At 55.6% G+C, this 16788-nt stretch overlaps 1 protein-coding gene across 1 annotated transcript; it reads left to right on the forward strand.

The window, feature by feature from the left end:
• The first annotated feature begins 2305 nt into the window (after nucleotides 1-2305).
• Nucleotides 2306-16757, forward strand: MYPOP (Myb related transcription factor, partner of profilin). The gene is made up of 2 exons (XM_084771046.1): nucleotides 2306-3636; nucleotides 12628-16757. Exons 1-2 carry the CDS (start codon nucleotides 3108-3110, stop codon nucleotides 13296-13298), a joined length of 1200 nt encoding a protein of 399 aa, XP_084627172.1. The 5' UTR covers nucleotides 2306-3107; the 3' UTR covers nucleotides 13299-16757.
• The last annotated feature ends 31 nt before the right edge of the window (nucleotides 16758-16788 follow it).

Consider the following 16788-nt stretch of genomic DNA (forward strand, 5'->3'; position numbering starts at 1 on the left):
ATGGCTCAGAGGTTAAGAGCTCTGACTGCTCTTCTAGAGGTCCTGAGTTCAATTCCCAGCAACCACATGGTGGCTCACAACCATTGATAATGTGATCTGCTGCCCTCTTCTGGCCTGCAGATGTACATGCATGCAGAGAACTATATAAATAATAAATAAATATATTTTTTAAAAACTGTGGAAAGGCCAGGCCTCGTGGCGCACGCCTTTAATCCCAACACTCTGGAGGCTGAGGCAGGCAGATCGCTGTGAGTTCAAGGCCAGCCTGGTCTACAAAGCGAGTCCAGGAGAGCCAAGGCTACACAGGGAAACTGTGTCTGAAAACAAAACAAAACCAGTCAGGCACGGTGGCGCACGCTTTTAATCCCAGCATTTGAGAGGCAGAAGTAGGTGGATTGCCGTGAGTTCCAGGCCAGCCTGGTTTATAGAGCAAGTCCATGACAGCTAAGGGTTCGCAGAGAAACCCTGTCTCGTAAAATAAGCCCTGAATTCCGCCCCCCAACACACACTTTTATGTGTACGAGTGCTTTGCTTTTCTGGGGGAAGAGGGTTCAAGTCAGGGTTTCTCTGTAGTACTGGCTGACCTGGACTCTCTTTGTAGACCAGGTTGGCTTCGAACTCACAGAGATCTGCCTGCCTCTGCGTCCCGAATGCTTTGCGCTGGGGTTAGAGGCACGCACCACCACCGCCCTCGCTGCTTTGCCTGTATATGTCTGTGAACCATGTACATGCCTGGTGCCGGAAAAGGGCATCAAATTCCTTGGTACTCGTGCTAAGGATGGTTATGAACCCCGCGATTGGGTACAGAGATCCTAACTCCCGGCCTCCTGGGAGCACTCTTAACAGTTGAGCCATCTCTTCAGCCTCTCCCCTCAGCCTCCTGTCGTAACATGAATGTCACCTTTTCCTTTAAGTGTGACGGCAACACATACATCTCGTTTCCCTTGTCCTAGCCTCGCTGGAGGGTGCAGCGAGATTATTGCTGCAAGCTCGATGCCAGCCTGAGATGGCCTCCAAAACAATTTTTGGAGGCAAGCACAAAGAGGTAACGGATTTTTTTGCCTTTTGCATGGATGGCACCTTTATCTATGTGGGCGCTCATAAGTAACTGTCATCCAGCCATTCGCCCATCCAGTTCATTCAAGTGTGCTCTCGATTCATTCCTGCTCTGCGCTTTTTTGTTGTTGTTTCTCTTGTTTTTTCGAGACGGGGTTTCTCTGTGTAGCCTTGGCTGTCCTGAACTCACTTTGTAGACCAGGCTGGCCTCGAACTCACAGCGATCCGCCTGCCTCTGCCTCCCGAGTGCTGGGATTAAAGGCGTGCGCCACCCAGCACTCAGGAGGCAGAGGCAGGCGGATCCCTGTGAGTTCGAGGCCAGCCTGGTCTACAAAGTGAGTCCAGGACAGCCAAGGTTACACAGAGAGACTCTGTCTTGAAAAACCAAAAAAACAAAATAACAAAGTAAAGACCTGCGCCACCACACTCTGGCTCCGCTCTGCGTTTTTTATTAAAACGGGCCAAGGCTAGGGCCAGATTCACAGTCCCCACCCTCCCATAAATTCTTGCCTTTGAACTCCCTCTCCTAGCCATGACGTCAAATTGTGGACAGGGAGCCTCCCAGGCCTGATTGGGGAGTTGCTGGGTTGCTATGGTTACCGCCTCTGCATGGGTGGGAACTATCTCCAGGGTGCCCCGCCTCAATGCGTAGGAGGTAGTTCCCGAGCGATCCTGCGCAGAGGCGTGATTGGGCGTGGGCAAGGAGGTTTCCTAACGCCCCCCCCACGCCACCCACGCAGTCGTCATGGAAACGAAGCTCTACTCCCCCCCCCCCCAGCGCTCCCTCTTCTTTCCCTAACAAAAAAGATTTCGCTTAGCGGGAAAGAGTAGACTCGAGGAGTACCCAAAGGAGGAGACTCCGCTGGGCCCTAACGCTCTCCACCATCTCTCTTTCCTCTGCGAAGCCGACACGGGGATTTAGTTCTGAGTACCACTCAGGCAAGGTGCCAACGACACGCATGCGCACTATAGGTTTGCACATGCGCGATTGGGCACAAGAAGCCCCAGGAACCTAGTTTAGCACTAGTTTTGAGGCTGCGCAGCCGTGTCCTTCTGGTGAAGCAAGGCGATGGGCCGTTCTGCACTTGCGCAGTGCTGAGAGGCTAGGCGCAAAGAACGCAGCTAACGCTGTCAGAGTGTCTAGAGACCGCTTTCTCCCTGCGCGCATGCGTTCTGGTTCTCGGTGCTACTGGGGGCGGGGCCCAGAGGGGGAGGGAGAGGTGTGGGGGGAGGGAAGAGGCCGCAGAAGCCGAAGCCCTGACCCACCGGGAGGCAGGGGCTGCGGCGGCGCTGGTGAGTGACCCCGCGGCCCAACTGGGGTCCCTATCCTCTGCGCTCCATCACTCTTCCCGGAGTCCCAAAAAGCCTCTGGGGGTCCCCCTCTTATCTCGGAACCCCGTTATCTCCAGCGCTCCCCTTCATTCCCGGCAATCCCAGCACCCCCTCAATCCCTGCAGACCCTCAGTTTTAATATTTTGCCGTCTTACCCAGAGGCTCTCGTTTCACCTTTATTCCTGGACATCCTCTCTCAGGGAGCCTAGAACAGAAGCCTAGGGAGCTCCCCCCCCCCCAGCGCTCCCCTCTGATCTTAATGCCCCCTATCTGCTGCATTGCCCGGTTGCCATCACTTTCCAACCTCATGCATGTTCGACCCTGGGGGCATCCCCGATGCTCTTTCCCTGTCCTGATCCTCTGCGCCCCCGTTCTCCTCTAACTCCTGCAGTGACACCCTTTTCCCTTCCACTTTTACTCATTTCTCTCCATCCTTCCAGACCGATCCCCCCACCCACCCACCCCGCCGGAATACCCATCAACTCCTCCGCGAGGCACTCGGCGGCCGCGTGAAGCAGAAGATGGGCACCGGGCGGGTGTCACCTACTAGGAAGCACCTCTGATTGCACTCAGCACTTCGCTGCTCCCAAGGGGACCGGAGGAGCCCGTGTCGGGGCGACACGGGGACACCGAGCCCCCGCCAGCGCTGTTCGCCCTTTGCCCGCAGAGCCGGCGCCCCCCATGCGCCAGGCAGCCGATCGGTGGCGTCTGGGGGCGCCATGGCCTCGGAGACCGCCGCGGCGGCGGCGGCGGCGGCGGCGCCGGGCGAAGCGGAGGAGACCACCCGGCTCCGCAAGCCTCGCTTCTCCTTCGAGGAGAACCAGATCCTGATCCGGGAGGTGCGCGCCCACTACCCTCAGCTCTACGGCGCGCAGAGCCGTCGGGTGAGCGTGGCCGAGCGGCGGCGAGTTTGGGACAGCATCGCCACCAAGATCAACGGCATCACCAGCTGGAAGCGCACCGGCCAGGAGGTTCAGAAACGCTGGAATGACTTCAAGCGCCGCACCAAGGAGAAGCTGGCCCGCGTGCCGCACTCCACGCAGGGCGCGGGGCCCGCCGCCGAGGACGCCTTCTCCGCGGAGGAGGAGACTATTTTTGCCATCCTGGGGCCGGGTGTGGCGGGGCTCGGGGCTGGAGCTGGGGCTGAGGAGTCCCCGGCAGCCGCCTCTGCACAGGCTCAGGTTCCGACGACGGCTGGTTCGCAACGGTATGTGCTGTCTGAAGACCGCAGGCAGGATCGACGGGCGGGTGAGTCACAAAGTAGCGCCTTTAACAACTGCAAACTCTCCTGAAGCTTCCAGTGAGCAGTTCACGCCCAGATCCTTCCGGGGTGTTCATCACATTCTCCCTAAAACCGTTAGGAGGTGGCTACTGTCGCTCTCGTTTTAGAACGGGGGGGGGGGGCGGGGGGGCTTTAAGGTCAGAGAAAGGAAACGATTTAGAATTACAGGTACCACTAGCGAGTTGAAGGCAGAAGACAGAGGAGTTGAAGGCTAGCCTGTGCTACAGGAGACCTGGCTCAAAAGAACGGTGAGGAGGAGCTGTCTCTGGTACTTTCACAAGCTCCTGAGTCAGTCAGATCGCCAAAGCTGCAGAGATCTGACTGTAATCCCAACACTTGAAAGTTCAAGGTTATCCGCCTCAGACGCGTAGTTAGTTAAAGGCAAATCTGAGCGCAGTGAGACCCTGCCTCCCAAAAGTGTAATTTAAAAGACAGAGAAAAGAAAACGGATTGTCTCTAGTGAGTGGTTCCACTGTTCCTGGGTAACTGTTAGCGTTAGGCATGGAACCAGATCCAGGCTCAGGGTCCATAGCTGAAATATTAGCCAGGTAGGGTTTCTCAGGGTGGGGCTTGCCTTTCCTCCCAGCTGTTGGGGAGCGCTGAGGCAGGAGGATCAAGAAACCTGTCAGTGTGTGGCTTGGGCTACAATGTGAGTTCAGGACCAGGGAAACAAAAGGACTTGGTCAGTATGCACGGCGCCCTGAGAGTTCATTCCTAGCCCTGAAATAAGAGAGATGAGCTGGGCGTGGTGGCGCACGCCTTTGATCCCAGCACTCGGGAGGCAGAGGCAGGTGGATCGCTGTGAGTTCGAGGCCAGCCTGGTCTACAAAGTGAGTCTAGGACAGCCAAGACGGCACAGAGAAACCCTGTGTCTGTCTGTCTGTCTGTCTGTCTGTCTGTCTCTCTCTCTCTCTCTCTCTCTCTCTCTCTCTGTTTTGTTTTTCGGGACAGGGTTTCTCTGTGTAGCCTTGGCTGTCCTGGACTCACTTTGTAGACCAGGCTGGCCTCGAACTCACAGCAAGCCACCTGCCTCTGCCTCCCGAGTGCTAGGATTATAGGTGTGCGCCACCACACCCGGCTGAAACCCTGGCTCGAAAAACCAAAAAAAGAAAAAAGATAAAAGAAAAAAAAAGAGGTATGAGAGGGGTCCTGGAGAGATGGCTCCGCAGTTAAGGGCACTGACTGCTCTTCCAGAGGACCCTGGTTCAAATCCCAGCACTCACATGGCAGCTCACAACTGTCTGTAACTCCCAAGATCTGACCAATGCATGTAAAATAAAGATAAATAAATTAAAATTAAAATTAAAAAAAGAAGAGAGGTGGGGTGTAGGGAAGATTCTGCACAAGGTAGTGCCTAGAGGAAAAGTCCAGTCTGAGAGTGTTAGTCACATTATTGTCGCTGGACAGTGCCATCTCAGTAAATCAGCGTCCACTCACTTGGGTTCCTCCCCTACCCCCACCCCACCCCCACCCCCACCCAAGGTTTTCTGTGAAAACTAAGTGAGGTGCTACAGGCGAATTGCTTGCTGTGGCATCTCTTGAGTGCGTGGCCAGCCTGTGAGGGTAAGGGTCAACAGTGCGCACCCCATATTTGGGAGAAGTCTGATGACTTCCTCAAGGTCATGCCTGAAAAGCTCCTGTGGAGAGATGTCTCTCCTGCTCAGCCTTCACTCTGGATTCCACCCCCCACCCCCCCACCCCCGCCCCAACCCGCTTTGAGACAGAGTCTCGTGTACCCTAGGCTGACCTTGAACTTGTGATCCTCCTGCCTCCACTTCCCTAGTGCTGGGATTATAAGAATGTGCCCCCATGCCTGTCTTACATGGCGCTGGGGCCGAGACCCAGAGAAAGCTTTGTGCACGCTAGTTAAGCGTTAATGGTCCCTAGGGTAATTTCTCCATAGCTCCTCCCTCGCGTGCCTGCTCTATGCTGACACAAATAAATGATGGGCAGAGTTCCCTGGTGGAGGAGAAGAGTGACTCAAGGTGACAGGCCTACGGTGGGTGGGTGGGTAGGTGGGGGGGGACGACCCAGGGCCCGGGGGGGGGGGGGGTGGAGCCGGAAGGATGTGTCTCACCCAGCCTTCGGAGGGCTTCTGGAAGGTGATGGGGTCAGAGCTGACACAGAGAGCATGGAGGAAGAGGAGCTTGGAGAGTCATCCTCATAGGAGAAAAGGCACGTGTAGTTACATGAGGACAGGCTAGCCTGGCCAGGCTGAGAAGCTGAGGGTAGGTGGATCGGAACAGAAAGATGACGGAAAAGACATTTTGAAACATATTGTTATCTTCTGGATGAGAAACTATAGACTGTGGTGGGTCTTGGTTAAGGTAAGGTGCTTGGAGTGTCTGAGCCTTGTGTGGTAGGTAAAGAGGATCAGGAGTTCAGGGTGTACCTGGGCTAGCCTGGGCTAACCTGGGCTAGCCTGGGCTGTGTGAGAGCCAGTCTCAAAAAACTGGGTGCAAAGGGGCAGGTGGTTTGGGGGGGAGAAAGAGATGTGCTGTGGGGAGCCAGGGAGAATGGGAGGGACACGGGCACAATCACATTAGGGTAGTGTGTGCTCGCTCTCCCTCCCTCCCCTCCCTCCTCCTCCTTCCTCCCTCCTCCCCACCTCCCGACTTGATTTTTTTGTTTGTTTGTTTGGTTTTGGTTTTTGTTTTTCCGAGACTGGCCTCTCTCTGTGTAGCCTTGGCTGTCCCGGACTCCCTTTGTAGACCAGGCTGGCCTCAGAACTCACAGGGATCCACTTGCCTCTGCCTCCCGAGTGCTGGGATTACAGGCGTGGGATTACGTGAGGTCACATAGCAAGTAAACAGTGAGATGTGCTGGGGCAGTGGTGGCGCGCGCCTTTAATCCCAGCCCTCTAGAGGCAGAGGCAGGCAGATCTGTGAGTTCGAAGCCATCCTAGTCTGCAAAGCTAGACCAAGGAATCCGAGGCTACATAGGGAAATCTTTTTTTTTTTTTAAGATTTATTTATCAGGCCGGGCGTGGTGGCGCACGCCTTTAATCCCAGCACTCAGGAGGCAGAGGCAGGTGGATCGCTGTGAGTTCCAGGCCAGCCTGGTCTACAAAGCGAGTCCAGGACAGCCAAGGGCTACACAGAGAAACCCTGTCTCAAAAGAAAAAAAAAAGATTTATTTATTATTTATACAGTGTTCTGCCCACATGTGCACCTTCCTGCCACAAGGAGGCACTGGATCTCATTACAGATGGTTGTGAGCCACCATGTGGTTGCTGGGAATTGAACTCTGGACCTTTGGAAGAGCTGATGGTGCCCTTAACCTCTGAGCCAACTCTCCAGCCCCTACACAGGGGAAATCTTATCTTGAAAACCAGCGAGATGTTGGGACAGCATCTTATGCCCACCCTTCTAGTCTTCGTGACACCCGGGAAGTCGATGGGCGTGACGAAATGAAAGAATGCACGAGGGGCTTGTGAGTCAAGGCTTGGACCTCACACAGAGAGGGCAATGTGGGAGCCAGAAAACTGCAGCACTCCAACCTCGGTTTGAATCAAATCTCCACGATAAACGCGACACGGTTGTCACACGCCTGTAATCCCAGCCCTCGGGAGGCAGAGGCAGGTGGGATCTCCGTGGGTTTACAAAATGAGTCCAGGACAGCCAGAGCTATTATATAGAGAACCTCTGTGTGGGGGGGGAACAACAACGATAACAACAAATCTCCATGATAACAAGTTTGCTCTATGTTCCTATGTTGTGCGCATGTGCGGAAGTATGCACGGTTGCATGCATGGGTGTGTACGGTTACGCAGGTGGCAGCCCAAAATCGATGTCTGGAATGGCTGTGAGCTGCCCCCCTCACGTTAAGTCTTTGAGGCAGGCTCACGCAGTCAAACCCAGAGCTCACTGATCAGGCTAGACCCAGTAGCCAGCTTGCCCATCGTAAACACTCCGTAACTGTTTGCTACTGAGACACAGTGGAGGAGAAGAGTAGGGAGGGGACGTAGTTGGGCATATATTGCACTAATAGTCAACACACTGTATGCAATGCAAGTGGATAGCTATTAGCGAAAGAAATGGTGTCTGAGCCGGGCGTGGTGGCGCACGCCTTTAATCCCAGCACTCGGGATGCAGAGGCAGGCAGATCGCTGTGAGTTCGAGGCCAGCCTGGTCTACAAAGTGAGTCCAGGACAGCCAAGGCTACACAGAAAAACCCTGTCTCGAAAAACCAAAAAAGAAAAGAAATGGTGTCTGTGGAGAGGGTTACCAAGCCAGGCAATGGCGCCTCATGCTAAAATCTCAGCACTTGGGATTGAGGAGAGAAGTTCTCAAATTTGAGGCTAGCCTGGGCCACATAGGTGGCACACGCCTTTAATCCCAACACTCTCGAGTCCAGGAGAGTGGCTATCCTGGACTCTCTTTGTAGATCAGGCTGGCCTTGAACTCAAAGAGATCCACCTGCCTCTGCCTCTCAGAGTGCTGGGATTACAGGCGTGGGCCACCATGCTCAGCTCTGCGGATCGGTTGTCTCTGCTATAGTATTTGAAGGCTAGGACAGCCAGGCATGGTGGCACATACCCACAGTTCCAGCACTTGGGAGACAGACAGGAGAATCAGCCTCAAGTCTGAGGCTGGCTGTTCTGCATAGGAAGTTCCAGGCCAGCTAGGGCTACAGAGCAAGACCCTGTCCCCACAACACAGAGAAGCCACACTTCCCCCACAAAAAAGGTAAGCATGGTGATGGGACACTTTTAATCTTGAGCTCAGGAGGCAGAGGCAGGAGGATCTCTTGAGTTTGAGGCCAGTCTGGTCAACAGAGTGAGTTCCAGGACAGCCAGGGCTACACAGAGAAACCCTGTCTCAAAAAACAAAAAACAAAAAAAAAAAAAAAAAGGAAAGAAAAATAACAACATAAAACCCCTAAAAATTAAAGGAAGGCCTGTGAGGCGGCTTTTAGTGGCTTAGTGGGTAAAGGTGCTTGCTACCAAGCCTGTCAACCTGAGTTCAGTCCTTGGGACTGACTTGGACAGAGACAAGTTGTCTTATGACCTCTACATGCAACAACATGGCACGTGTGCCTGTACCTCCATAAGCACACCTAAATTATAATAATGATAAACACATTATGAACACGGAAACAACAAATGGATAAAAAGGCTGGGCCAATAGCTCAACAGTAGAGCCTCTGCCTACAATCTCCCATTGAGGGGCTGGGGGTGTGACTCAGTGGTAGAGCCCCTACCTAGAATCCCCCAGTGAGGGGCTGGAGGCGTGGCTCAGTGGTAGAGCCCCTGCCTAGAATCCCCCAGTGAGGGGCTGGGGGCGTGGCTCAATGGTAGAGCCCCTGCCTACAATCTCCCATTGAGGGGCTGGGGGTGTGACTCAGTGGTAGAGCCCCTGCCTACAATCTTCCATTGAGGGGCTGGGGGCGTGGCTCAGTGGTAGAGCCCCTGCCTAGAATCCCTCAGTGAGGGGCTGGGGTGTGGCTCAGTGGTAGAGCCCCTGCCTAGAATCCCTCAGTGAGGGGCTGGGGTGTGGCTCAGTGGTAGAGCCCCTGCCTAGAATCCCCCAGTGAGGGGCTGGGGATGTGGCTCAGTGGTAGAGCCCCTGCCTAGAATCCCCCAGTGAGGGGCTGGGGGTGTGGCTCAGTGGTAGAGCCCCTGCCTAGAATCCCCCAGTGAGGGGCTGGGGATGTGGCTCAGTGGTAGAGCCCCTGCCTAGAATCCCCCAGTGAGGGGCTGGGGGCGTGGCTCAGTGGTAGAGCCCCTGCCTAGAATCCCCCAGTGAGGGGCTGGGGGCGTGGCTCAGTGGTAGAGCCCCTGCCTAGAATGCCCCAGTGAGGGGCTGGGGGCGTGGCTCAGTGGTAGAGCCCCTGCCTAGAATCCCCCAGTGAGGGGCTGAGGGGTGTGGCTCAGTGGTAGAGCCCCTGCCTAGAATCCCCCAGTGAGGGGCCGGGGGCGTGGCTCAGTGGTAGAGCCCCTGCCTAGAATCCCCCAGTGAGGGGCTGGGGGCGTGGCTCAGTGGTAGAGCCCCTGCCTAGAATCCCCCAGTGAGGGGCTGGGGGCGTGGCTCAGTGGGTGAGCACTGTGGTCTGATGCCTGGAATCCCTGTCCCTGGGCTGGGAAAACAGCAGTGCGCACCAGGAAGCTTCAGCTGGTAGAATTTACCTAGAAAGATTAGACAGACACGAAACATGAATTGCCTGCCCAGAGGAAATGAGTGATCAGAGAAATCACCTAGGGCGAAGGCAGAGCTAAGTGAAGGACTGGCAGCCACTTTAGATAACAGCCGTGAAATGTCTCCTTGAGGAGGAAGCACTCCAGAATCTACAGGCCTCGAGGCCACCACACCGGTTGTCCTACAACCCTAGGCCGCCACTGATTACTGTCTGCATCCAGTGTTAGTGGAAGCAGGCAGCAGGCAGTCATCTGTGCCTTGGGGACTTCCTGGAGTCTGGCTGTTCTAGTGCCGCCTCTCCCCCAAGGCTGCTGAGTGGAGAGGGGAATTGAGTGTGTTCTAGGTGAGCACAGGAGGTTGGAGAAGGCCAGGGCTGTGGGTGTTGGATTGAATCGGGTTTACGTGGAACAGCATCTGCACATAAGAAAAAAGAGGCGGGCGCGGCAGTGCCGGCCTGTGATCTCAGCTACTAAGGGGGCTGAAGTAGCAGGGTTTTGTGGTTTGTTTTGTTTTGTTTGTTTTTGCCCCCCCCCCCACACACACGACATAGGGTCTCTCTGTGTAGCCTTGGCTGTCCCGGACCCGATTTGTAGACCAGGCTGGCCTCGAACTCACAGCGATCCTCCTGCCTCTGCCTCCCAAGTGCTGGCATTGCAGGCGTGGGCCACCATACCTGGCTTGAAGTAGCAGGGTTTTAAGTTCAAGGACAGCCTGGACAGTTTTAGCAAAACCCTGCCTCAAAAGCAGGGGAAGCCAGAGAGATGGCTCAGCCGTTAAGAGCAAGTGCTGAAGCGGGGCGGGGCGTGGCGCCGCAAGCCTTTAATCATCCCAGCACTCCGGAGGAAGTGGCAGGAGGATCGCTGTGAGTTCGAGGCCAGCCTGGTCTACAAAGAGAGTTCCAGGACAGCCAGGGGCTGATTATGCAGAGAAACCCTGTCTCAAAAAAAAAAAAAAAAAAAAAAAAGAGCAAGTACTGAGCCAGACGTGGAGGGAACAACATGGCTTTAATCCCAGCACTGGGGAAGCGGAGATGGGAGGGGGAGGAGATGGGGGGGAGATGGGAGGGGGAGGAGATGGGGGGGAGATGGGAGGGGGAGGAGATGGGGGGGAGATGGGAGGGGGAGGAGATGGGGGGGAGATGGGAGGGGGAGATGGGAGGGGGAGGAGATGGGGGGGGAGATGGGAGGGGGAGGAGATGGGGGGGAGATGGGAGGGGGAGGAGATGGGGGGGAGATGGGAGGGGGAGATGGGAGGGGGAGGGGGTGGGGGGGGAGATGGGAGGGGGAGATGGGAGGGGGAGGAGATGGGGGGGAGATGGGAGGGGGAGATGGGAGGGGGAGGGGGTGGGGGGGGAGATGGGAGGGGGAGATGGGAGGGGGAGGAGATGGGGGGGAGATGGGAGGGGGAGATGGGAGGGGGAGGAGATGGGGGGAGATGGGAGGGGGAGGAGATGGGGGGGAGATGGGAGGGGGAGATGGGAGGGGGAGGAGATGGGGGGAGATGGGAGGGGGAGGAGATGGGGGGAGATGGGAGGGGGAGGAGATGGGGGGGAGATGGGGGGGGAATGAAGAATATATGAATATGACTTAACAGTAGAGCACATGCACCATCTCAGTGAAACCATGGTCCAGCTCCAGCAACTGTGAAAGGATGGAGCTGCTGTCATCTGGGGGGGGGAGGGGGGTGATGCGGGATGAGAAAGCATGGGCAGTGGGGATCAGGAGCTCAGTTCAGAAGTTGAGTTTGAGGTGCCTTTAAAACACCATCCCCCCCCCCCACACACACACACCGGACACTTGAGAGCCCCTCGAACTCAGGGAAGAGGTTCAAATGACCACAAATGACCCAGGACGTGGTCCTCTCAAGTCCAAGAGGGTGTGTGCATGGAATGTCAGGTGAGTGGCGGTCCCCGAAGCCCCAGCAGCCGGGGACAGGACTAGGAAGTCCTGGCTGGAGAGAGCTTCCAGAAGTTAGGCGGGAGTGTCAAGGCCACTCCCTACACACCGCCTCTCTCCAGGGACCCCAGCTGGAGAGGTGGGGGGTTGGGGGTGGGGGCTGAGTGTCCAGATGTGAGCCTCCTGCTACCTAGGGCTCAGGAAGACCTTCAGGGCTTTTGTCCACTAAAACCTTTTGGCCACCAGGTTTAATGTGTTAACTCGTTTGCATCATGGGTGGTCCCTGGCAGCCGCTATAGCTGCCCAGCTTTGGAGAGGTGTGTGTGTGTGTGTGCAAGTGCATACATGTGTGTGTTCTGATGTGGGAGAAGTCTTACAGGGTTCAGGGTTCCCTCCCCTTTTTTTTGATAAAGTCTAATGTAGTCCAAGCTGGCCTTTAACTGGACATGTAGTGGATGCAGGCTTTGAATTTCTCAATCTCCTGCCTTGGCTTCCTAAGTACTGGGGCAAGCCAGGCGCGGTGGAGCACCCCTTTAATCCCAGCACTCGGGAGGCAGAGGCAGACGGATTGATGTGAGTTCGAGGCCAGCCTGGTGTACAAAGTGAGTCCAGGATAGCCAGGGCTACACAGAGAAACTCTGTCTGGGGGTGGGGAATGGGGTGGAAGGCGGGGGGTGGGGGGGTGGGGTGGAGTACTGGGGTTAACAAACGTGTGCCAGCGTGCCTGGCGGGTATGATCCTTGGAAAACCCAAATCAAGCCAGGCGTGGTACTGTCCACCTGTAATACTTGGCACTTAGGAGTTGCAGGCTAACTAAGCTGTTTCATCGGAGAAGGAAGGAACCAAGAAATTGCTCTGGGACCAGGAAGCTGAAATGAAACCTTGCAAGCTCAGTATAACTTACCCAAGGTCTCTCTTTTTCCAGATACTCCAGCCCAGAGCAAGGGGGGCTCCAGCAGCCCAGAGTCCTGGGCTCGGCCCTCTAGCAATCCCCAGGAAGCCAAGGAGCGTGAGTCCCCGTCCCCTGCAGCCATGCAGCCCGTCCAGCTGCCCCGCCTGGCCCTGTCTCCACCGCTCCCTGCTCCTCCACCGGCCCCCACGCCGCCGGTGACCCAAGTGGCACCTTCATCCCCTAGCCCGCCTCCTCCTCGGCCCACCTCAGCCCCAGAACAGTCCCTGGACTTCCTGCGGGCTCAGCAGGAGACTGCCGATGCCATCAGGGAGCTGGCTGGCACCCTCCGGCAGGGACTGGCCAAACTGAGCGAGGCCCTCAGTGCCCTGTTACCCCTCCTGCCGGGAACGCCAGCCGACCCGCTGCCTCCGCCCCCACCGCCACCTCCGCCCCCGCCTCCCAAGCCGGTCCTGCCACCACCTGCCCCCAAGGTGGAGATCACCCCGGAGCCTGTATCCGTGGTAGCTGCTGTCGTGGATGGGGCCGTAGTGGCAGCTAGAGGAGTGATCGTGGCCCCTAGGAATGAGGAAAGGGTCCCCAAACCGCCTCCAGCCCCACCACTTCCCCTCCAGGACTCACCCCCACACAAAAGGAGGAAAGGTTTCCCTACACGGAAGAGGCGGGGCCGCTGGAAGTCTCCGTGAAACCTGCTCCGTACGTCCATGCTTCTGCCTGCAAACCCCTCTCTTCCCCTGCTTGGCGCAGTCGAGGAGGAAGGATGCTATTTGCTCATCCCCCGCTGCACCCTGGCTTCCTGCTCTAGGGGAGTGAGCACCCCCACTTCCTGTGCTAGTTAGTGCCTGATTCTCGGGGTGAGTCCCCGGGCGGACTCCCTCAGCCCCTTAACTCTGGTACAGTGGTGTCTGCCTGACCGCCTCCTGTTAAGCCATCAATTTTACGTTACTATATTTGCCCTTTGTGGGGTGGGAGGGGGACCTCCTGGCTCTGCGACACGCCCCCCTTTGCCTGATAGCAACGTGTGGGTCCCTTCGGAAGGGTTGGAGTTGCTGGACAAATCAGACTGTGGGAGAGGGAGGCAGAATTCTGACTGGGGTGGTATAGTTGGGTCTTCTGCCTCCAGTTGCTGCGTGGTGTGTCTGACCTCTGGAGCTCAGGAAACACACCCCCCCCCTCTTTTTTTCTCCTCAGTGCTGACAAGATGTCAATAAACTTATTTTCATACAATTAACTTGAGGCTCTGAGACAGGCCTTGGGAATCCAGCATTCTGGAGTGCTCCACCCTCTCCTGGCCACACCCTCCCAGAGGACACGCCTCCTGAATTTGAGGTTTCCTTATTTTTAAAAAAAAATATATATATATAATTCCTCTAAAAGCCTTAACTAACTGGCATAGAAGCCCAGACTGAAGGTTGTAATCTCAGCTACTCAGGCAGCTGAGGGCGGCCTGACAACATAACGAGACCCTGTATTTAAAAAAAAAGAAAGAAAGAAAGAAAGAAAATCTCCAAAGAATGTTACAAGCTCCAGTTCACGTGGGTCTGTGTTAAGTGAGCAGTTAGCTAAAGCAACTTGGGTGGTTCACACAGCTGCCTGAGGGGCCAGACTCCCAAGAAATTGACAAGAAAATAGGCTTTAACACTTCAAAGAACTTTTAGCAAGGGATCGTGGCTCTCACTTGCAATTCCAGCACTAGGGAGGCTGACACAGGATTGCCGTGAGTTCAAGGCCAACCTGTGCTTCAGAGTGAGACTTGCTTTTAAAAAGCACTGGGAGCCGGGCGGTGGTGGCACATGCCTTTAATCCCAGCACTCGGGAGGCAGAGGCAGGCGGATCGCTGTGAGTTCAGGCCAGCCTGGTCTACAAAGTTAGTCCAGGACAGGCAAGGCTACACAGAGAAACCTTGTCACGGGAAAAAAAAAAAAAAAAAAAAAAAAAAGCATTGGGGAGCCAGAGGCAGGCAGATCCCCGTGAGGACCAGACCAGCCTGGTCTACAAAGCGAGTCCAAGACAGCCAGGACTACAAGACAAACCCTGTCTTGGGGGGCGGGGCAAGAAAGGCCCAGGGTGGTGGCTCAGGCCTTTAACCTCAGCATTCGGGAGGCAGAGGCAGGCGAATCCATTGTGAGTTCGAAGCCAGCCTGGTCTACAAAGTGAGTCCAGGACAGCCAAGGCTACACAGAGAGACTCTTGCCTCGAAAAACAAAAACAAAAAAAGATGGTTATGTATTTTTGAAATTTCAGCCCCTCAGTAGGTTGAGGCAGGAGGATTCAGAACCTCACACCAGCCAGCCTGGGCCATGTAGTGAGACCCGGTCTCAGACAAACAAACCAAATACAGGCTGCCAGTACAGCTACGCGGTAGAGCACTTAGCATAAGGCCCTGGATTCCATCCCAGTACTCCGAATAAGCAAGAAAAAGTAAATAAACAGTAGTACACGAAACCAATGGTTGTGAACATAGTATTTCCCAGGAAGCGATAAAAATAGACAATTTGTTTAAGGGAGAAAAGTGTTAAAATAGTAATGCAGGTGGTAGGTAAAAATTGTGACGCTGAAGTAGCAGAAAAAGCCAGGGCTGCTGCGACAACCCTGGGGTGGGTGGGGGTGAGAACGCAGGCAGCCTCCACCGAGTGCAAACCCGGATGAATGCAAACTGTCGAGCCATTCAGATTTTTTTTTTCCTTTCTTCTTTCTTTCTTTTAAAGCACCAGCGGGCACCCAGGCCGAGTGAGGGGAAAGGGCTGATGTAAGAGCTAGGCTCGCTTCTCCCTGCAAAACCTGCGAGAGAAAATATGGGGTACCCAGAGCCACACTGGGCCCACCAGATCTTGATGCACTTGAGGGTCTGGCGTTGCCCTCCCCAGCAACCTCCTCTTGGCTCCCTCATTCCAAACCCAGTAAAAGCCCCCCCCCCCGCCAGCGCAAAAAAGGAAAATAAATAAACAAATAAAAAGCCTTTGCTAGCGAAGAAGGAAAAGGGGGGGGGAAGCAAGGATCGGGAAGGCCTCCCCCCCCCCAAAAGCTTCCAGGCAGAGGAAGTGCGTCAGGACGTCCATCTCGCAGAGCATTTTGGGAATCGTAGTGAAATTGGGGAGCGCTGAAAAGCCCACTGTGTAACCCTTTGGAGACCAGAGCGCGTGCACAGCAGGAGCAGAATTGGAAGAGGCTCAGTGAACTTCCTGTAACAGATGAGGAACCTAAGGCAGGCGCCTGGCTCTGAAGCCTTCGGTCCTCTCTAGTCTCACCCTCTGGCCTTGGGCCACCCTTGAGGCTAATGCTCCTGGGGAGGACAAGGTGCTAATTAGACAACCATCCCCCTGAAACCATCCCCTGGAAGCCGTCCAATCAAAGCCTCTCCGCCCCATCTCAAAAAGCTGCTGCCTTCCTAACCCGTCATTGGCCCTTCCTGAAGGGGCGGGATTCTCAGAGAGGGCAAGCGTCTTCTCTAAAACTGCTCAGCAAATCAGAGCAGAAACAGCATTCCGGGTTCTGGGTATGGAGTCGCGGGCCTGTAATCCCAGCACTAAGGAGGCGGAAGCATGAAGATTGCAGCAAGTCTGAGGCCAGCCTAGGCTACACAGGGGCAGCCTAAGCTAAAGAATGAATCCAAGTCTCAAAAAAGGAGGTGGGAAAAATAAATAAATAAATAAATAAATAAATAAATAAAAAGGGGGTGGGAAGGAATTTGCATGCCCTGCAACTTGTCCGCTCCAAGCATTTATGGATCCATTATCCAATTTCCCTGAACCCTGGGTGCGACCCCGGGCTTCCTGGCGAAACACAGGGAGAGAGCAGCACGCACCCTTCTCTCTTTCCCGCCACTGCTTTCCGCCTAGTCCCCTTTAAGAAGCAGCCCCGACGGGACTACATTTCCCAGAAGGCTTTGCCCGCGCGTTATGTAACTTTCCCTGCGAAGCGGCCTCTGGGGCAGAAGAAGGAGGTGGAGGCGACGGCGGCCGTTGCAGCGGCGGCGGCGCGAGCGGCGGGAGCCCGGGGCGGCGGCGGCGGCACCCGAGGCCCATCCAGGAGCTGGAGCTGTGCATCTCGGCTCACCGCGCGGACCGGACGGGGGCGCCGACGTGCGTGCTCGTGGCTTGCATTTTTCCACGGGAGGCGGGAGAGAGAAGAGAGAGAGAGAGAGAGAGAGGGGGGAAAAAAAAAAAAGGCTGAGGG

This window comes from Acomys minous, assembly GCF_964271855.1.
Source record: "Acomys minous genome assembly, chromosome: 20".
Taxonomy (NCBI): Eukaryota; Metazoa; Chordata; class Mammalia; order Rodentia; family Muridae; genus Acomys; species Acomys minous.

Coding starts and splice junctions, on each gene's coding strand:
- MYPOP (XM_084771046.1), top strand. CDS start 3,108: ATGGCCTCGGAGACCGCCGCGGCGGCGGCGGCGGCGGCGGCGCCGGGC. Junction 3,637..12,627: donor CAGGCAGGATCGACGGGCGG/GTGAGTCACAAA, acceptor CTCTTTTTCCAG/ATACTCCAGCCCAGAGCAAG.